Below are 19,148 nucleotides of genomic sequence, written 5' to 3' on the forward strand. Positions count from 1 at the left end.
GTGAGAGAGGTTCTCACCCCAGCAGCCTGAGCCTGTAGCAGCATAATGCTGGCAGAGGGTGACCTGATCCAAGTTTTTACAAATGCACAAATTAATTTTTATGTGAGCTACGTAACGCAAATGTCTGACACCCCTTTAACCTATCAGATCCCCAACACAAGGTGAATGTCATTTCAGACAGCACTGATGTTCAAAGAGCACAGAACTGAACTTTTAGCAAGAGCATGTCGTGTGTGCTGTCTGCTGCATGCTTTCTCCAGGCAGCACCTTTACTTCGGAAGTGGACTACTTCCTGCTGTGCGATAAATGTAAGAAAGGACAAGAGAGGGTTCCTACCTCTCGAATCATAACCAGAATCTGGTTCCACAAGAGAGGAACCTGAAAGCTAAACGCTCTACGGCCCATCTACATTTTTAAAGAATAGTTGACACACCAGAAAGTCTGATCTACAAATAAAATGGAACCTACAAAAAGTTCAATGTGATTAACAACATAAAGCAAACTTTAAAGCATCTGTCAAAGGCTGCCTTAAAGGTCAGTCTCCAAAATCTACACTATCCTGTGGTTGGTTATGCTTAGTTGGTTATAATGTTAACACGTTTTCTGTAATTTAACAAATGGACATTAAATGACATTCAGTGAAAAGGGAGGCAGTAAAAACACAGCAAGCATTTTTGTGGGTCAGTGACAGAAGTTTTTGAGGGAATGTAAAACAAATAAATTTCCCCCCCCTAGAGCTAAAGCTTCATGAAGCAGTGCTGGAATCTGGAAATCCAGCCTTAAGCATTCCAACATGCACATACACATTTATGATCCTTACACGTAACATTTAAAGTTAGAAGGCTGAAAGAAAGTAACTATGTTCCTGTGAGGCAAAGAACAGAGAGCAAAACAGAGGAAAGACAGGACAGGACAAGGGAAGAAACAAGGAGAAGAGATTAAAAATCTTCAAAAGAAAAGGGAAGAAAGCACAGATATGGTGGTGATATCAAGATGAAGCTTATTTGGATGAAAGAAGTCAAAGCAGGGTCAGTTGGCACCTCTGTGTGTGTGTGTGTATGTCTAGAAAATCCAGCCTGTGTTGGACCAAACTTCCCCCCAATTAAAGCCTATTTAGGCTGACAGAGGCTAATACCCTAACACAAAAAAATCCACCTCGTTCCTTGCATCTTCTGTGAAAGGGTTTAGTGTAACCAACAGGCAGACAAATGAAGACAAAGAACCGGAATGATGGAGGGGAAATGGGTCAGAACCGATTCTGATCCTGAATGGCCTCACTGGTACCATGACACTGTCACTTCCTCCTGGCATACAGCTTCTTCTCTGAACTCCCTGATGCATCCCACTTGCTCTTTTTTTCTTCCCTCCATCTTATCCAATGTTGTCTGTCTTTGTGCCAGCAGCACTCTGTGCCATCAAAGACTCTTTGAAAACATACTGGTCACATTTTCTTGGAACATGAGAGCTTTCTTGAAGGCCCAGAACATTAAAAAGAAAAACATTTGATGACAAAGAGACAGCATCAAATAGGTTAGTCTGTATCATTCACAATAACTCTCAGAGGGTTAGTCTTTCTCTGTACTGCCCCTGGCGTTTTGCCTTTATTGCACATCATTTAATCCAATAAAAAGAACTGCTGAAGGGGGAACTGGTTTGCTAAGCAAGCTTGATTGCTTAGTCGGGACAATATAAAGCAGACTCCTGCCATTTTACTGCCTACAAAACATTCCTTTTGTGTGGAGCAGTCAATACTCCAACAGATTAGGGTTAAATGAACTGGTGCACAAAGCTGACAAATTTCTGCACTTCAAAAGCACTGATCCAGAGAGCCAGATTAGAACACTTAAGACAGCTTGCTATTACTTAACATATAATTGTGGGGATTTAGCTCATCCCTTCAATTGGATCCACTGACTCATATTAAATCACTTTATAGTCAGCAGTAAGTGGAAGTTTTCTGCAGACAAGCTCGAAGTTAAACTATGCAAAGTAGTGCAAAGCAGATGACTTCTATTTCAAGGCAGTCAACATCAGCAGTGCATTAAGTTCATAGAGGCTTGTTTGCAGAAACCAAAAACCAAAACACTGAGCTGCCCTTCTTTTGGCTAATGTTAGACAATGTTAACGCATTCAAATTCAAGTCGATCTTGTTTTGTTCCAGGGTTGATCTGGTTAGCTGGCAATGTTAAAATTTCTTTATCAGCAGATTTTACGAGCTAACTGTCTTCAAACTATGTGCAGCTGGATGAACATATCTTGCTTTTTAATATTATCCCTGGTAAAATCATATCATTATTCTTAAATTATATACACATACAGTAATGTTCAGGGCTGTCAGACAACGGTAAAAGAAGGTGAAAAGCTGGGTGGACATCAAAAATATGACTGGTTGGCAAGGGGTTGCTTGCTGTTGCTAGGTGAATTTAGTGAAATTTACTTGCCATTAATTATAAGGAAGATGATGACTCATTTGAAAACACTCACCAATTACTCACGAAGCAGTAGTGATACTGTGAAGAGTACAATGCAAAGGGGAAGCAGTAGCTGCTCGCCCAAAAGTTGTTTCTTAGTTTGTTGATTTCAACAGTAAGGCACAGATTTTATTTCAAATGAGAACCTTCCCTGTTTCTGTTCTAATATTGCACTTTAGTTATAAGGGTCAGTACTACTCTATAGAGAGTTAGCGTTTGTGTTTGCACACAAAGAGGTTTTTGGTGAAGCACCATTTTTGAAACCACTTTCACCCAACAACTGCCAACAACCTCTAAGACATATATTCACCAGCCAGTAGGGTAATACAGATTTTTCCAAGCACCAAGGAATTGCTGACTGATTGTAACCCAATTTCATGGCAAAGCATGTAATAGACATACCAGTCCACTGTGTCCAGTTCACACTTTGCCTTTTCAAAGCATGACATGGACACGTATGCAGAAGTTGCAGTACCAGCAGGGGAAGCCGTGATACTGGATTGGCTAACTGGTCTCGAGGTCTGTGTGTGATGATCCTTAATTTCTGCATCTTAAAGTCTTTCCTCCATAAAGACAACATTTGACAACCTCCCCTGGACCCTTAATGATCAATCATGACATCTCAGTATATCAATAAAGACTATCAGAGTAGTTCGTCGGGTTTTCCAAGGGTAGTTAAATAGGCAGCTGATGCACACCCAGTCATTTTGTTCAATGAGCAGGCCTAAAACATGACAACATCTCAGTCCAGAAAAGGCTTTGAATGGGTAAAGAGTTAAACACAGGACAAATAACATGCCGCTTATCATGTTTGTTCAATTTTGGGAATTTCTGAGGGCAGCAACAATTTCCACAACTATATATGACATATGAGAATCAGCATTGTGAGATGAGAAAAAAAGTGAATCTTGGTGAAATCACACATTAAATGTTCTTGGATGGTGTGAAAATGTCTCCTTTATGAACTCCAGTGTGTTGCTTTATAATCTTGAATCTTTTTTGATTATATTTACTTTTGTTAATAGTTATATATTATATTCTAACTAGGAGACTTTTTTCTTTACACTCTCTTCTCCTTCTTCTTTCCTCCTCTCCTTCTTTTTCTCCCACATAAATCTGTTCTGTCTTTCTCCCACATAACTTTCCAAGATATAAAGTTTATTTATACGAACCCAGGGGAAAAGTTAGTTGTATCATGTTTTTTTTTCTTCTTTTCATTTTCCTTTTCATTTTTTTTACAGTTCCCAGACATGTCACCATGTGTAGTGTCTGTGTTCAATGGCACTTCAGCAGGGTTTGCTTTACTCAGCTCCACCGCCCAAACTGTTGTTTTCTAGAATATGGGAATGCCACCAGTGAAACCAGAGTAAAATGAAAACAGAAGAATTAAATGTTGGAGATAATGAGCAGCAAGCCAAAAAAAAAAGTGTTTAAGAGACACAGAGACCGTTACAGTTAATCCAGCAGGGGATAAAAAGTTTTATGAGCAGGGCGGGGTTTAAGGGTTATCCCCAACTTTATTCACAAAACCAAACACATGGTGGAAAAAAAAAAAACCCTTTACGCACATTTTCCCTTCCAATCTCTCTTCAGGCCAGGCGACATTAGTTATTATGAGCTCTTTCAAAAGAAAATAAAAATTAAAAAGGTCAGAATGGATTGCGCTGACCCAGAGCAAGTCCACTTTTGGATATGTGCCAAAACCTATTGTGTTACGCAGGAATATTTGGTCCCAAGCCAGCTAGAGAGACTTATCCAGGATTGCAATCTCATACGTGCGGTACGGTGTACATTTTAGGACATTGTCAGGTCTCAGGAAAAAAGTTGTCAAGTATCAGTCTCACACGAAAAAAATGTCAGGTATCAGTCTCACACGAAAAAAATGTCAGGTCTCAGACTCACATGAAAAAACGTCAGGTCTCAGAGTCACACGAAAAAATGTCAGGTCTCAGACTCACATGGAAAAAAATGTCAGGTCTCAGACTCATATGAAAAAACGTCAGGTCTCAGAGTCACACGAAAAAATGTCAGGTATCAGAGTCACACGAAAAAATGTCAGGTCTCAGACTCACATGAAAAAACGTCAGGTCTCAGAGTCACACGAAAAAATGTCAGGTCTCAGACTCACATGGAAAAAAATGTCAGGTCTCAGACTCACATGAAAAAACGTCAGGTCTCAGAGTCACACGAAAAAACGTCAGGTCTCAGAGTCACACGAAAAAAATGTCAGGTCTCAGACTCACATGAAAAAACGTCAGGTCTCAGAGTCACACGAAAAAAATGTCAGGTCTCAGAGTCACACGAAAAAATGTCAGGTATCAGAGTCACACGAAAAAATGTCAGGTATCAGTCTCACACGAAAAAATGTCAGGTATCAGTCTCACATGAAAAAACGTCAGGTCTCAGAGTCACACGAAAAAATGTCAGGTCTCAGAGTCACACGAAAAAATGTCAGGTATCAGTCTCACACGAAAAAATGTCAGGTATCAGAGTCACACGAAAAAATGTCAGGTCTCAGAACACGAGCGATCAGACAGAGAGAAAATCTTCCTGCAGGTGGCGCTGTTGTCACGTCCTACCCGAATTGCTTTCCAAATACGTCATCAACGTGTGACAGTGGGAGAGCGTAAGGTCATTGACCTCACCGGAGTTTTACCGCGGTTCAGGCTCCTAATGACACATGGTAAGTTTAACTTTTTCTCACTTTTGTTCATATTTTTGCCACAGCTGTGTTATATTAAGTTGCGGTTATGTTGTGAAAGTTACATCTCAAAGAAGGAAATCTATTCTTGTCTGGCCAATTGTTCTAGCTAGCGACAGTGGTGTGAAACGTGATTTAAATTTAAACTGTTCAGTAATTGTTTTGTATACGTTTCAGCAAATGGACAAGCTGAAAGCTTACGAGCAGCCTGCATCCTTTCTCTCGCTGTTTTCTATATTGCTACTGTTGAGATATTTTGTGATCCCGATATGTGTTTTTTCTGTGCTTGTTTTTAGACTTTGCTGCAATATGTCATCCGGTGATGATGAAAGGAGTATCCGACTCTGTCTGGTTCTTATGACTGTACCAAAAATACTTTTTTTAAAAAAAAAAAAAAGAGCATTAAAAATAAATGACGAAAGTACAACTTATTAACTACTGTTCACCTCTTTCATATCAAAGAAGTGTATTTTTTGCTACACATATTTTATTTGTGGGCACTGAATAGACTGTGCTTTTAGTACAATTGCCACCTAAAAAGATTTAGTAATTTACTGGTTAATTACTTATGTTCAGTGTAAGAGGTGGGTGATTAATTAGACTGTTGTTGTTACACTTAACCTTTCAAGATACGATGATAATAACATTGTTCAACAAAGGCTTAAAACAAAGGGAAATCAGCTGTGTACTCAATTCATATGGGCATAAAATAAGGTAAGTCTGCATTTCAACAGTTTCCATGACAACTCACTAAAATTACAAACCATGCAGTTTTCCTTTAATATAATGTAAGTCAGTGTTGTCTTTTAACAGTGAGAGGCATCTGAGACGAGTTTTAAAACTTCTAGGGTTGAAGCGAAGATGCCCCCAACGACCTTTTACTGAAATCCACAAAGCAGTGGAGGTAAGCGTTAAAACATCAGTGCAAAAAATACATATTTTCCTGAAGTCTGTGTTACCAGCTATTGTAGAAACAATAAATGTTATTTTCTGTAGTTATTTAAAAAAACATTCAATTAATTGTTTGTTTGTTTTTTAGAGTGAGATGAAACAGTGGTCTCCTGAACAAGGAATCAGGGCAATGGTAAAGCGGGTAAGGGATGTCAGAGGAGTGCGGCCTTGTTACAGGTTGGTTTCCATAGTGTGTATTTAATATAATTAAGTATTCTCTTGTTTTACTGTTGAGCTCAGAGTAAAATCTATTGTTACTGTAGAGACGATGTTGCTAATATAATGAGGGATATGGATGCAAGTGGTCTTCAGAGGAGATCTCCTGGAAAGAAGAAAATTCCCCGTCGGAATTACATCAGCCGTGGTCCAAATGACACCTGGCACATTGATGGTATTTATTTTATCTTTTCAATTAACCTTCCTGTCATGTTTTGATGGTACTTCTGTCGAAACAAATTGTAATTTTTATTTGTTGTTTCATATAGGCAATGATAAACTGAAGTTCTTTGGAATGTGGATACATTTGGGGATTGATGGGTAGGTCTGAATGTGGCATTCGCTACTTAATTTATTATATTCAGTGATAGTACAAAGTTGCTTCAAGATAAGGATGTGAGGTAAACTGAGGTGTTATCTCTCCTGAGTAGTCTAGGGCAGGGATGGGCAACTCCAGGCCACGAGGGCCGGTGTCCTGCAGGTTTTAGATGTGTCCTTGATCCACAGCTGATTCAAATGGCTAAATTACCCTCACAACATGTTTTGTAGTTCTCCAGAGGCCTGGTAATGAAGTAATCATTGTATTCAAGTGTGTTTACCCAGGGTGATATCTAAAACATGCAGGACACTGGCCCTCGAGGTCTGGAGTTGGCCAAGCCTGGTCTAAGGGACCAAGATAAAGTATGAATAGTGAAGGAGGATTCAAGATGGCAGTTTTTAAAAGGTTTATTTCCTGCTAGTCTTAAAGTTACATTTCAGACTGGCAGTTAATTTCAGGGAGGGCCAAGACCAACACAACAAACAAAACATCCCTGATATAAAGTAAACAGAATTTAACTCCAAAGAAAATAAAATGCACAGTTTACGATAACCTACCTAACCAACATATAAACAGGAGAATACAAGGGATTACAAAACAAAAGGCAGCTCTCGCGTCAGTCTGAACACAGTCAAGAGTCACATTCAATTCCAAAGGCATGTAAGCCTACACAACTATGGCAGTCAAAATGGCCGGAGGAACCAGAAACAACGCCTAGACAGAATACAATGGAAAACCAGCATACTCTTGGGGAATGTAACAAAAACCAAACATAGTGCCAAAACATGATTAAATCATATGTACGAGTGGCCACTTTTCTGTTTCTTTCTTTTCAGATTTTCCAGGAAGGTTCTATGGCTAAAGGTGGGCACATCCAACCGCAAACAAAACTTTGTGGCCAGATACTTCTTTGAGGCTGTTCAAGAACAGGGTAGTATGCAATATACTAAAAAAAGGGAGGTTAAAAAAGATTGCATTTTGGTAATAAATTTATTTTTTCATCATTCACTAATTATCTTCAGTTTGTGTCTTTAGGCTGTCCTCAAATGATTCGGGGGGACAGAGGAAAGGAGAACCTTGTTGTGGGTCAAATGCAGATGGCATTTCACATGCGAGATCTTGGGAATCAGGCATGGAGGTGCTTCAGAATGGGGACATCAGTGCACAACCAGGTATGTCTTTAAGCTGGTAAATGACTATTTCTAAAGTAACAACCTGACAACAAAACTGATAATGTCATGTTTCTGTTGTTTAGAGAGCTGAATGTTTCAACAGTATTTTAAAGCGGACATGGATTAAGAAATGACTGACAACATTTGAGGTAAAGCAAATCTTTCACCTGTAAAACCTATTAACAAAGACTAGCCATCAAAATTTCGCTAAACATACGATGGATTAGTTTATCTGAAAACACAAGGCCAGAATCTGTGTTTATGTACATCTGTACCTTTTCACTGATGAAATGCTCACCTTCACAACTTATGTCTTTTTCAAAACCACATGCTTAGGCCATGATGGAGTCTGGGATCCTTGAACTGGACAATCCTGTGCACATGTAAGTCAATTTTTTAGACATGAAAAATGATCAAGCAGCAGTATGAAAGTATGTGGTCTAGAAATGCCTTTGTTTTTTGAGTACTGATTAAAGTTTAGCTTTTACTTATTCTACCTCAAAGAAGCAGATGAACATATATAATCATTTTTTAATTCTCCTTTTTCATAGCAACTGCTTGCAGTACTCACACTTGCCACTGCTTCAAAGAGACTTAAAAACGGAGCAAACAGTTTGGAACACCCATGACATCCGCAAGCAACGCAATGCACCAGGTCCATTTGGGAAACCCGACCTTCTGTTTACCTCACCACCTCCTGGTATGTCATTTGAAAGCCTGTGGGTCTTTTTTTTTTTTTTTTTTTTTTTTTTTAAACTTTCATTAGTTTACTTTTACTTTGATATAGCACTCTTCACAGGATAAAAACCACAAAGTGCCTTCACAATAATATAAAACAGATAAACATAAAACAGCACAATCGAACATACAGAATAAATACAATCAAGGAAACGTAATGATGGAGGCAGAGCATTCCATGACCTGGGAGCCACCGCTCTGCAAGATCTATTGCCTCTGGTCTTCTGGTGGAACTACTAACAGCCATTGATTAGATGATCACAGGCTGGGAGAGGGAGCGTGGGGTTCTATAAGATCAGAAATTAAGGCAGGAGCTTCACAATTTGGAGCTTTGAAAGTCATTACTAAAATTTTAAAATGAATTTTCTAAAATATACTGGAAGCCAGTGTAATGAGCATAAAACTGTTATAATGTGCTTTCTTTTCTGTCTTCCTAAGAAGCCTACTTGTAGTACAATAAGAGATTTCTGAATTTCTACTGTCAATACAAAAATGGCTTCATATTGGCACCTTTAACTAAAAATTAATCTAAATGTTTGAGTGATATTTCCATCTTTAAGTTTCTGCAATAACATCTGTAAACACTGACTGCTTATTATACAGGTTCTAGAACAGCTTTGTGATTATTCATTTATTTTTAACATTCAAAGTGAACATCTTTTCAATATTGTCTTTCATTCGCAGGATATGGCAATGTGCTGCACATAGTTGACCCAGACCTTTTAGACTACGCCAAGCAATTAATCTGTGAGAGGGAAGAGCCTTCACTGGTAGCAAACCAGGAATTCAGAGACATGTGCCAGAACATTTTACAAAACAGCCAGTTTCCCTGCACACCTGATGGTTGCCTTGCTGCATACCTCATGCTAGTCCAAGAGCTCACAACTGCAATGAACAGAAATTCAGTTCCTACACCTTCTACGTTTGCAGAGGCAAATGACATATACATCTTTCTGAAGAGAGAGAGGATGGAAGGTGTACCAGTAAACATTTCCAATGACCAATAAAATCATACAACATTGTTTGTTAACATTTTATTTATCCTTGTTTAAAATCAACAGGTAATTTGAAAACTGTCTGACCAACAAAATGTACAATAAAATTGGCAAGGTGCCATCTTTCATAATGATTCAGTGTTTCATTTACCACAACTTTTGTTAACAATAATGTAGAACATAATTAACATTGAAAGACTTTTGAACTGCAGACTGTAGCAACATTACCACTTGTAGCCATATCGGCTCGTAAGATCAAGGCCTGACTTGAGAAACTTAACAACATCAGATGCGGAAGGCCTTGAGTCTGGGTCATAGCTCACCAAACCACCAAGAAAACTGTTTTTGTCACTGAGATGTGATAGGGCATGTGGTGGGGTTTTGGTGGCCATTAGTGCAGCCAGTTCTCTTTGTTTTTTAATAATCCACGGAGCGGACCCCGTCAGGATCTCCAGATATGTGGCTCTGAGGGACCACATGTCTGTCTGGAACGAGGCCTCTTCAAACATCAGTATGCATTCCGGGGCCATGTAAAGATATGTGCCGCCAGCTGGACCAATAGCTTGGGCAGTGAACTTACTCCCTTGACGAAGCATCACAGTGTCTCTTATGTTTGCCATGCCCCAGTCTGTCAGGACTGCCTTCTTAGAGGGGTGGTGAACCTATAAGGTATACATTTGAGAATTTACCAGGTTGTCTAAAATCTCACTAATGTTATCAAAACTGTCATTCCAAAGACCACAGCTCATAATTGAAGAAAAAAAAAAACCCTCAAAGCTTTTAGCACCCAGATCACCCAATCACTGCAGATTTATTCTGAGATTGTTTATTATACACAACATTAAAATTAACAAATTGGTTAATGATCAAACACGGTTTTATAGTCCTGTGCATTTTTTATCCCCATTCCAATTAAGAAAGTGGTACAGACTAATAAAATAATAGAAACTTTCAGTTTGTAAAGCCTAAACTTATTACAACATGTTTGGGAATTTTGTAGGTGTGCAACAACCAACATATTAAAGAAAAAATGTAAGGCTTCTTACTTTAAAAAAAAAATCCTTTATCCTTTATATGAATATGCCAGAACAGTTTCTCATTGTTCAAATGTAGTGTTTAATAGACTGAAGAGAATAAAGTAAAAGAAATAATATAGTATTTTTATTTTGATCTTCAAAAACAAAGTAAAGAAAAAGAAAAATACAGTATGGCTTACCATGACATTTGCTGGCTTTATATCCTGGTGAATGATTCTCTGTGCATGGATGTACTCTACTGCCATGGATAAGTCCAGTGATATGAAACCAGCATCATCCCCTTCAAGCTATCAAGACAATATATAATATTAATAAAACAATGGGTAGCCAGGTGTGATAATCTAACATGTCTACCACTGGAAATGTATTACTTCAAATAGGATTAGTATTCAAATGCAATTGCAATTGCAATTGCAATTATAATAAATTACAATGGGACCTAAGACCAACAAAGTCAATGTTTGGAAGTGACCATCAAAAAGCCCTGATTGCAGTCCTCTTGCAAAACTGTAAGCAGAGGTGAATGGTGTGTGTGAGCAAGGTGGCCAACAAATCTGACTCAGTTACACCAGTCCTGTCTAGAGGACTGGACCAAAATTCCTGAAAAATATTGTAAGAATATTGTAGAAAAAAAACCTAAAATGTCTGAACTCATCCAAGTAAAAAAAGCAATTCTACCAAAACAGTAAGGAAGCTTATTATTAAAAAGTTAAGATTATTCTTTTACTAAGTTCATACTTTTCTGGCATTTGGCAATTAAAGATCATTTTGGTAATTCCAAATGGTTGAAAACATGAGAGAGAAAAAAGTAATCAGTCTTTTTATATGTTGTACACAAAGATGGTTTCAAGTACATATTTAAACAAATGCCAGCAATAAAAAGTTCATTTTTAATATGAGGGTATTAAGATTATTCACATCTACCTAAATGTATTAAACATAAAATTATGAGTATCGATACCTTCACCAAGCAGCTGTCTGTGTGAAGCACTTGCTGCAGGGTTGCGCCATGAATGTATTCAGCTGCCAACAAAAAGCAGGACTCAGTGCGGGCAACTGCCATGAGTCTGACGATGTTGGGGTGAGACAGTCTCCTAATAAAACAGAAACATGTCCGAATAAAAAAACAAAATAGAGGCATATTATGTTACAACTTGAGGAACAATCGATTTTGACAATGAAACAAACAAAAGTGTGTCAAAGTTCTTACAGTGAAACATTTATCTCATGATGAATGTCGCTGTCCTCCATCCCTTGTTGGCCACACATGATCCTTTTAACAGCTGCTGGAGTACCATGAAAAGAACCTCTATATACCTTGCCAAATGTTCCTTCTCCCAGTAGATTGTCCTCACTGTATGTAATTAAATCCTCTTCCACATATGGAACACGTGGAAGATACACTTGGGGATAAAAAACACAAAGTAACATACATTAACATACAGCTACTGCTAATCATTCTTCGATTAACTGCTGGATCAGTAATATCTAGGTTTACTCCAGGAACTTGAGTACCAAATAGTGAAGAATGAAAACCTTTATTTACAATTTTGTCTGATGATGTGATGTTAGCCCTAAATGGGAAAGAATGCTTACATGATGGCGATTTTGGAGTTGTGTTGAAAGACTCTGCAAAATCTATCAAAAGCCCACTATTTCCAGCACCTTCAGATAGCTCTTCAGCTCTTTCCATAGCTTCTTTTGCCTCAATAACTGCATGTGGTAACATGTCTTGGCTCACTGCTCCACCTGGACCTAGAGATGACCCTACATTTTCCTCCTTCCTTTGCTTGGACTGGCTTTTCTTTCTGACTCTCCCTGTTTCAAATTCAGCTGAGCTGGATGTTTCTGGATGGAAATCCTATGAACACATTCAGCCAAGATATACTTTTTGCAGGGTGCACTGTGAAAACATCCACATTTATGACAATGATAAGAAATTAATTGGTCTGTTCAAAAAGAAGATATGGTTTTACCTGTTCTGCAACATTTTGTCCTATGAGGGTTTCAGGAAGTTCATCTGCAGAATGCATATTACATACTGTAACTGTGCAATGACCAAGCATAGTAAACAAGTGTGTAAAGGTTGGAAATGTAATGCAAACAAAATAAGAAGTCAATTTTAATGATTTAGTTAGATGTCCAGGCATTCACCTAAACTGCAACTTTCATCACCACCCACTTTAGTTACAGGGTCTTCATCTGTAAAATAACACATTGATTGCAATATATCTGAATGCCCAACATAGTCAGTGTACCATGTTCAATCATAACATCAAAAATATTCAATTTGGTTTGGGCAGGCACACACCTGAGATGGAACTTTGATCATCCAAACACACGATCTCTGTACAAAAAGTAAAATTATTTTATACCATACAAATTCGAGTGCTAGACAGTAGTTAGTAGCAATATTGATCACTTTATTACCCAGTTGTCTTCGCCCGATGTATAGGCTTCTTTTCCACAGATGTGTAATATCAGAAACAGTTCTGTATTCTTTGTGGAAATCCTCCTTACTCCACCTGGTCCCGTCAGAATGGCAAAGAGTGAACTCACTCCCCTCAGTACGCTCTGGCCAGAAGCGTTCTTTGCCAATGGTAATTAAATCATCATAGGTTTCATGGCCTTGCAGGATGATTCGAGGTGGAACTTCGTCCATTATTAACTCCTGGTACCGTCCACACTTTCTAAGAGTTCTTGGCTTCCATGGGAGCCATTCTGACCTAGCATCAAGGGAAAAAAAGCAAAGTTTATGAAAAAATATGCCTTTTTAGAAAGTTATTTTTTAATATATTGCTGATAGTCATACACATAGCTTCACTTTTTAACTAACCTTCAATAATGATTTGCCATGTTCCAAACGTTTATCATTCAATGGAAACTGCCTTTTCTTTACTTGAGGCTGTAGTAGTTTCTTGGCTTTACCAAAGGCCTCTGCTGCACCTGTAATGGATGAAGTTGAAAGTTAATCATACTGATCCACAGAAAGTTATATATTACAACTGATCTAAAAGCAAAAATAATTGGGGTTGTCTTACTGAGAAATTCATTGCCACTTGTTGAAGGAGTGTCATCTGCAATATAAATAGGGCAGTGATGTGAAACGTGGTTTACAGAATTCTACTACAATCACAGACTACTGCACACTCATCTGCTTTCAAAATGTATTGCATCTATAAATAAAGTGGTTAGTCAATCATAACCTGCTAAGCATATCATATTAAATAAAGGAGATTATTTTACATGTTGTTCAAAAGTATCAACACCTACCTGATTTTTCTGCTGTCAGGAGCCTTTTTACGTTGTTATCAAAGCCTTTTTGGGTAATCTCACCTTCAAATAAAATTTTAAAAGGGTAAGGAGTTATAGCTAGACTGTAGGAGCCAGATCCTACATGACTATCTAACTTTTAAATTGCAATAAAGTCTTTTAATTTTGTGAAAAATCCATCTTTTGTCAGTTTTTTAAATAGGGCACTCCGACAATATCATAAAGTAATAACTATATACGTCTTTTAACATGTATATTAATTAAGAGAAGTAAATAGGAATACCAAACAATGTTAAACCATTAAAGCACAAAATTGTCAGGGTTCTTGGCAGTTAAAAAAAGGAAATTGCAAGCATTACAAAAACATTTAATAAAGCGTTTGATTACCATTTTCAAGGTCTTTTTTCAGCTGCTCGTAAGCTTTCAGCTTGTCCATTTGCTGAAACGTATACAAAACAATTACTGAACAGTTTAAATTTAAATCACGTTTCACACCACTGTCGCTAGCTAGAACAATTGGCCAGACAAGAATAGATTTCCTTCTTTGAGATGTAACTTTCACAACATAACCGCAACTTAATATAACACAGCTGTGGCAAAAATATGAACAAAAGTGAGAAAAAGTTAAACTTACCATGTGTCATTAGGAGCCTGAACCGCGGTAAAACTCCGGTGAGGTCAATGACCTTACGCTCTCCCACTGTCACACGTTGATGACGTATTTGGAAAGCAATTCGGGTAGGACGTGACAACAGCGCCACCTGCAGGAAGATTTTCTCTCTGTCTGATCGCTCGTGTTCTGAGACCTGACATTTTTTCGTGTGACTCTGATACCTGACATTTTTTCATGTGAGTCTGAGACCTGACATTTTTTTCATGTGAGTCTGATACCTGACATTTTTTTCATGTGAGTCTGAGACCTGACATTTTTTCATGTGAGTCTGAGACCTGACATTTTTTCGTGTGACTCTGAGACCTGACGTTTTTTCATGTGAGTCTGAGACCTGACATTTTTTTTCGTGTGAGACTGATACCTGACATTTTTTCGTGTGAGTCTGAGACCTGACATTTTTTCATGTGAGTCTGAGACCTGACATTTTTTCGTGTGAGTCTGATACTTGACAACTTTTTTCCTGAGACCTGACGATGTCCTAAAATGTACACCGTAGTGCGGGCATTCACCTACATGTAACGTCACCTCATTACCACCACCACCCTTTCCACTCGCCTGTTGATCTCAGGCCACAAGGCTCTGACAGAATTCTTTATTTAGGCCTATTTGGGAAACTGAAAACACAGGGCCCTTGTGCTGTGTGAAGTCAGAGTCATGAAGACAGAAAGCCAGCTTAACTGGAAGGGGTATACAGTAATGCTGGACCTCCCACCCATCAGAAACAGACGTACTGACTGAAGCTGAAAGCACTCGGAGTGCACACCACGAAAAATGCTGCAAACATTGTTGTTCCTTAAAATATATGGGACGTTTTGTAACTGGACAATGTAACTGGATATGTCTTCCTTTGATATAACTGAGGAACATTTCTACTACGGGACAGACATGTTGCTACTTTCTTATCAGAGCCCCCGGACAAAACACCGCTGATTCTGAGCGAGTCTTGTACTGTTGTTACAATCTCTATTCTCTGTCTGCATGTTCAGATGATAAAGACAAAAAAAGCTGCTCGTTCAGATAAGGAAATCAAAGCAACGAGGCAAAAACACAGCTAGGAGATGCTATAGCGATGATCCCCAGCATGTACAGGATTAACTTTGTTACTTTGTTCAAAAAGTGCCTTTCTCTTAACTTCAGGCACTCACACATAGAAGTAATGGAAATGTTTTCCACGACTCAGACAAAGGTAAGGAAAAGTAAGAAACAAAAGATCTGGCACTGCTCACAAAGGTGGGGCACATCTTGAGGTTTGGAGCTTATGACCGTAATTGCATTTGGCTTCACTGCCAAATGGTAATTCACTCTACAACCAGCTCACAAAAGCTAATTAATGGTCTAAACACGAGTGGCACTTTTTATGAAAATGGTGCATGCAGGGAGTTTGGTTGGAGAAACAACCAGCCAAAGAAGAACTGCAACCACAGAAGTTTTTAGCACAATCAACAGCAAACACATGGAAAGACATGTAGTAGTGATAAACCCCATTTATGTCTCTCAGTGTGTAGTCAGTGCTGTGGGTTACATAAATGGTATGTAAAGTTTGTATGTATGTACTGGTATGTAAGGTTTTTGTCAAAGCTATGGTGCTGCTCATTCACATTAGTGAGAGGGCGTCTGGTAATCCCAATTTATTATTTTCCAACATGCAGCTGTTGTGAAGGAACTCATTCTCCTCCAAACCAAATTTGGCTTCCAAAACAAGAAAAATCAGTGAGGGGAAAAAGGGAAAAAAACAAAAAATGCAGTCCCAACAGGATGCATGTTTGCTGAAAATATTGTAGGAGCTCGTACAGCGAGGCACTGATACCAAAGGATACCTCGTATGTGCAGGTGGGATTTCACACACAAGTATTATATTGCACTCTAGGATTAGCATGCATTGAATTCTGAGTTACATGTGTATGTGTACAATCAAAATAGTCTATTTATGATCTTATTGCTACACTTTTTGTGTTTTGCTTAAAGAAAACTGAAAAAAAAACAGAACAAAAACAATTCAGCTGTTTCTTCCGTGATTATTGTGTGAGCATGCAAATTCTGCATGACTCAGAGGATCAGCGAAGATTTTATGATGCTCTGTCTGAGCCTTCTGACCCCCACCCTCCTGTGGTAGATATTAGACTCAAGGCAAATTTTAATTTCACATAATTTCACAATTATCTTTGCATCACTTTATCAATTTCTCTTCGATTATTACATTGCCATTCCTGCAAAATGTTCCAAAAAAGATCCTGTGCAAAATATACTGGTTCACTGATGTATTGACCAATTGTTGCTATTAGTATGTCGACCTTGTTGACTGACCTGGTTAATGCAAAATGTGATCGATGGTGACCAATATTTATGTGTTGCGTCAAATCAGTTTTTGTGCTGGCTAAATGTTTAGAGATAGTGAGATGAAACGCTACAAAACTATCAGAAAGCATCATGATGACAATTTAAAGGGTACAAAGGGAAAAATGCCTAACAGGATAAACTTCTTGAGATGAGCTCAGGATTTCATAAGTACTGTAGCCATAAGAGATTTTGAATATAAACATAATGCAGTGATTTGAAAATCACGTACATTTTTTAAAAAAATAGTCCAAAGTGAACATATCAAATCCATAAACTGTTTTCAGAGGGTCATGCCACGTGTGCAGTGCACTTCTGTAGCGTCACAGATGCTGGCTTTTGAGATGTGCGATGATAACAATGTAACTGTTATCTGATGACTCTGATCTTTAGTCTGTAGGAGGAGGGGGGCTGTGGAAGTTATGATTTCCAAATGAATTTCAAAGGCGAGTACTGGTAAGGAATCGTCGCCCTCACTGTAAGAAGAGCTGGGCTCCTATCGATGATCCTGCCGTTTTCAACACTTTTCAATTTGTCCAAGGCCACATCAGCTCAGATTGTCAGTACCACTTTGTGGTGGCATGACGTCCTCTTGAACTGTTTTGCTGCCACAGCTCATCTGCTCAGCCACTGCGAGTTCTTCTGCTACCTAAAAATGAATATCAAGTTGGGACTTTGACAAGGTGAAGGCAGGGGAACCACACATAGGGGGCCTAGGGTCCACTGGCCACCCCACAAAATTTAAATTAGGATCTATTAATAAGAAAATAAGATCTATTGTATACTGCAGAGGCACAAGCGCAAAGTAGTGAGTGGGACTTTCACTGAGAGACCAAAAAATAACTGAGATGCTAAAGATTGCATGGGCGTAGACAAGAAGATTACCTTAGACATGAACTGGTCCAGTTAAAGATCAGGTAAAGTTCAATCAAAAGACTCTTTGATTGAGTCTCAGATTTTAATCACACCTCATATATTAGTGATAACGTGATAACATAGAGCATGTGTCATCTTTTCAGAACACACTGTACACAGTATTTATTCTGTTAGCATTACATATAAATTCTTGCCTCTGTACATCGCTACTGTTGATTTTAAATCAAACAATAAAGATGGCGAATCACTCAGAACAATAACAATTACAACAATCCTGACATGTGTACCCTTTAAGGATAAAGAGGACAAACAATCTGAAAAAGAAATAAGGGACAAAACTAATGATTATATTTAACATATGTTATAATTCAACCCATTTAGAACTTTTTTCCCTAATGTGTCCTGATACAGACTATCTGCCACATCCAGCCAGCTGCAGAGGGTTCACACCTCTTCCCTTTTCCTCTTCCTCCAATTCTATCACCTCCCGTGATAATGTCGGCCAATTGATTTATGTATGTAAGGTGATGATCAACATAACTGTAATTGGCACAGCTGGTTTAGAGTGACCAATAAAAGAAAGAAAAAGAAAACGAGAAGCGCTTCATTTGGATTGACATGCTTATCCCAGCTGACAGCTGGTGGGGAAGCTATGAGTCTACAATGTGAAAACAGACTCCGCTGGACGGTCTGACCAGTGGAACATTTGATTCAGATGATTGTGTGTCCTCGATTGTTCATCGTCTCAGTTGGGAGGCTTTAATCTCCTCTACGGAAATAATTGGGAGGCAGTGAGGGAGTTAATTGTGTTTTCCACTGATGAATCATCAGGAAGTATTGCCCCCCCACCCCCTGTGCACACACACACACACACACACACACACACACACCTACACACACACACACACACACACACACCTACACACACAAACATACAAGTACACAGTCAGGCCGGCATTCATGCACACACACAGACCACACACATACTGTACACTTGCACTTTGTGTGTTCACATACACCGTTCCAGAGTAAGACAAACTGTAAACAACACACATTAAAAAAAGACACAAGCACATGAGCCTCTCTCTTTTTTTATCATTCTCATTTTCAGCCTCTCTCACCCTCTCTGATACTTTATTTCACCCATTTCAAAAGATTAAGAAACCAATTAGTAAAGCTCTCACAGCAGCTATTACCATGCTGGGAACTGGGGAGAGAAGAAATCCCCGTCTCTCCTCTTCCAAAAGAAGGATTTCTCTCTCATTGTCGCCAGGTTGGGAGCGAAGGATGTGGGGTGTATTTGGAGTGCTGCTGATGTGGTAATTTTGGCTCGGAAACAATGCTACGCTGTGTAAAGAAGGGGTTTTGGAGGGAAGTAGCAGAGCTGGTGTT

General features: G+C 38.7%; 3 protein-coding genes and 1 long non-coding RNA gene across 7 annotated transcripts in view; 2 read left to right on the forward strand and 2 right to left on the reverse strand.

Moving 5' to 3' along the window:
• LOC146517339 (zinc finger protein GLIS2-like) overlaps positions 1-19,148 on the forward strand; it is a 340,746-nt gene that overhangs the window by 292,408 nt on the left and 29,190 nt on the right. The window lies entirely within an intron of this gene.
• Positions 4,926-9,694, forward strand: LOC146517352 (uncharacterized). 3 transcript variants are annotated; one of them, XR_014874663.1, is made up of 12 exons: positions 4,926-5,154; positions 5,469-5,506; positions 5,802-5,886; positions 5,986-6,076; positions 6,212-6,300; positions 6,387-6,514; positions 6,609-6,660; positions 7,495-7,830; positions 7,914-7,979; positions 8,167-8,213; positions 8,382-8,530; positions 9,253-9,694. XR_014874663.1 is itself a non-coding variant. In XM_085163587.1 (5 exons), the coding sequence occupies exons 3-5, from the start codon at positions 8,170-8,172 to the stop codon at positions 9,573-9,575; spliced, it is 516 nt and encodes a 171-aa protein (XP_085019713.1). In that variant the 5' UTR covers positions 7,628-7,830; positions 7,914-7,979; positions 8,167-8,169; the 3' UTR covers positions 9,576-9,694. The 3 variants fall into 3 exon arrangements, 2 of the variants coding, with proteins under 2 accessions (XP_085019713.1, XP_085019715.1); XM_085163587.1 differs by lacking the exons at positions 4,926-5,154; positions 5,469-5,506; positions 5,802-5,886; ... (2 more) ...; positions 6,387-6,514; positions 6,609-6,660 and having other exon boundaries at positions 7,628-7,830; XM_085163589.1 differs by lacking the exons at positions 4,926-5,154; positions 5,469-5,506; positions 5,802-5,886; ... (4 more) ...; positions 7,495-7,830; positions 7,914-7,979 and having other exon boundaries at positions 8,007-8,213.
• On the reverse strand, positions 8,554-13,289 carry LOC146517353 (cyclin-dependent kinase 2 homolog). The gene is made up of 9 exons (XM_085163586.1): positions 13,031-13,289; positions 12,912-12,947; positions 12,755-12,802; positions 12,577-12,620; positions 12,197-12,461; positions 11,811-12,003; positions 11,562-11,694; positions 10,780-10,887; positions 8,554-10,225 (listed from the first exon to the last, which is right to left on the reverse strand). The coding sequence occupies exons 1-9, from the start codon at positions 13,260-13,262 to the stop codon at positions 9,788-9,790; spliced, it is 1,497 nt and encodes a 498-aa protein (XP_085019712.1). The 5' UTR covers positions 13,263-13,289; the 3' UTR covers positions 8,554-9,787.
• Positions 13,443-15,054, reverse strand: LOC146517354 (uncharacterized). Of its 2 annotated transcripts, none has more exons than XR_014874665.1 (3): positions 14,261-15,054; positions 13,874-13,936; positions 13,443-13,677 (listed from the first exon to the last, which is right to left on the reverse strand). It is a non-coding gene; the product is annotated as an uncharacterized LOC146517354 (long non-coding RNA). The 2 variants fall into 2 exon arrangements; XR_014874664.1 differs by having other exon boundaries at positions 13,459-13,546; positions 13,642-13,936.

The sequence above is a fragment of the Neolamprologus multifasciatus genome, chromosome 6 (genome assembly GCF_963576455.1).
Source record: "Neolamprologus multifasciatus chromosome 6, fNeoMul1.2, whole genome shotgun sequence".
Lineage (NCBI taxonomy): Eukaryota > Metazoa > Chordata > Actinopteri > Cichliformes > Cichlidae > Neolamprologus > Neolamprologus multifasciatus.

Excerpts from the sequence above, each read along its gene's own strand:
- LOC146517352 (XM_085163587.1), top strand. The coding sequence starts at position 8,170 with ATGATGGAGTCTGGGATCCTTGAACTGGACAATCCTGTGCACAT. Across the intron at positions 8,214-8,381 it reads CTGGACAATCCTGTGCACAT|CAACTGCTTGCAGTACTCAC; the intron begins GTAAGTCAATTT and ends CCTTTTTCATAG. Across the intron at positions 8,531-9,252 it reads GTTTACCTCACCACCTCCTG|GATATGGCAATGTGCTGCAC; the intron begins GTATGTCATTTG and ends TTTCATTCGCAG.
- LOC146517353 (XM_085163586.1), bottom strand. The coding sequence starts at position 13,262 with ATGGACGAAGTTCCACCTCGAATCATCCTGCAAGGCCATGAAACCTAT. Across the intron at positions 12,621-12,754 it reads TGATGAAAGTTGCAGTTTAG|ATGAACTTCCTGAAACCCTC; the intron begins GTGAATGCCTGG and ends TGCATTCTGCAG. Across the intron at positions 10,226-10,779 it reads TAAAGCCAGCAAATGTCATG|GTTCACCACCCCTCTAAGAA; the intron begins GTAAGCCATACT and ends TATACCTTATAG.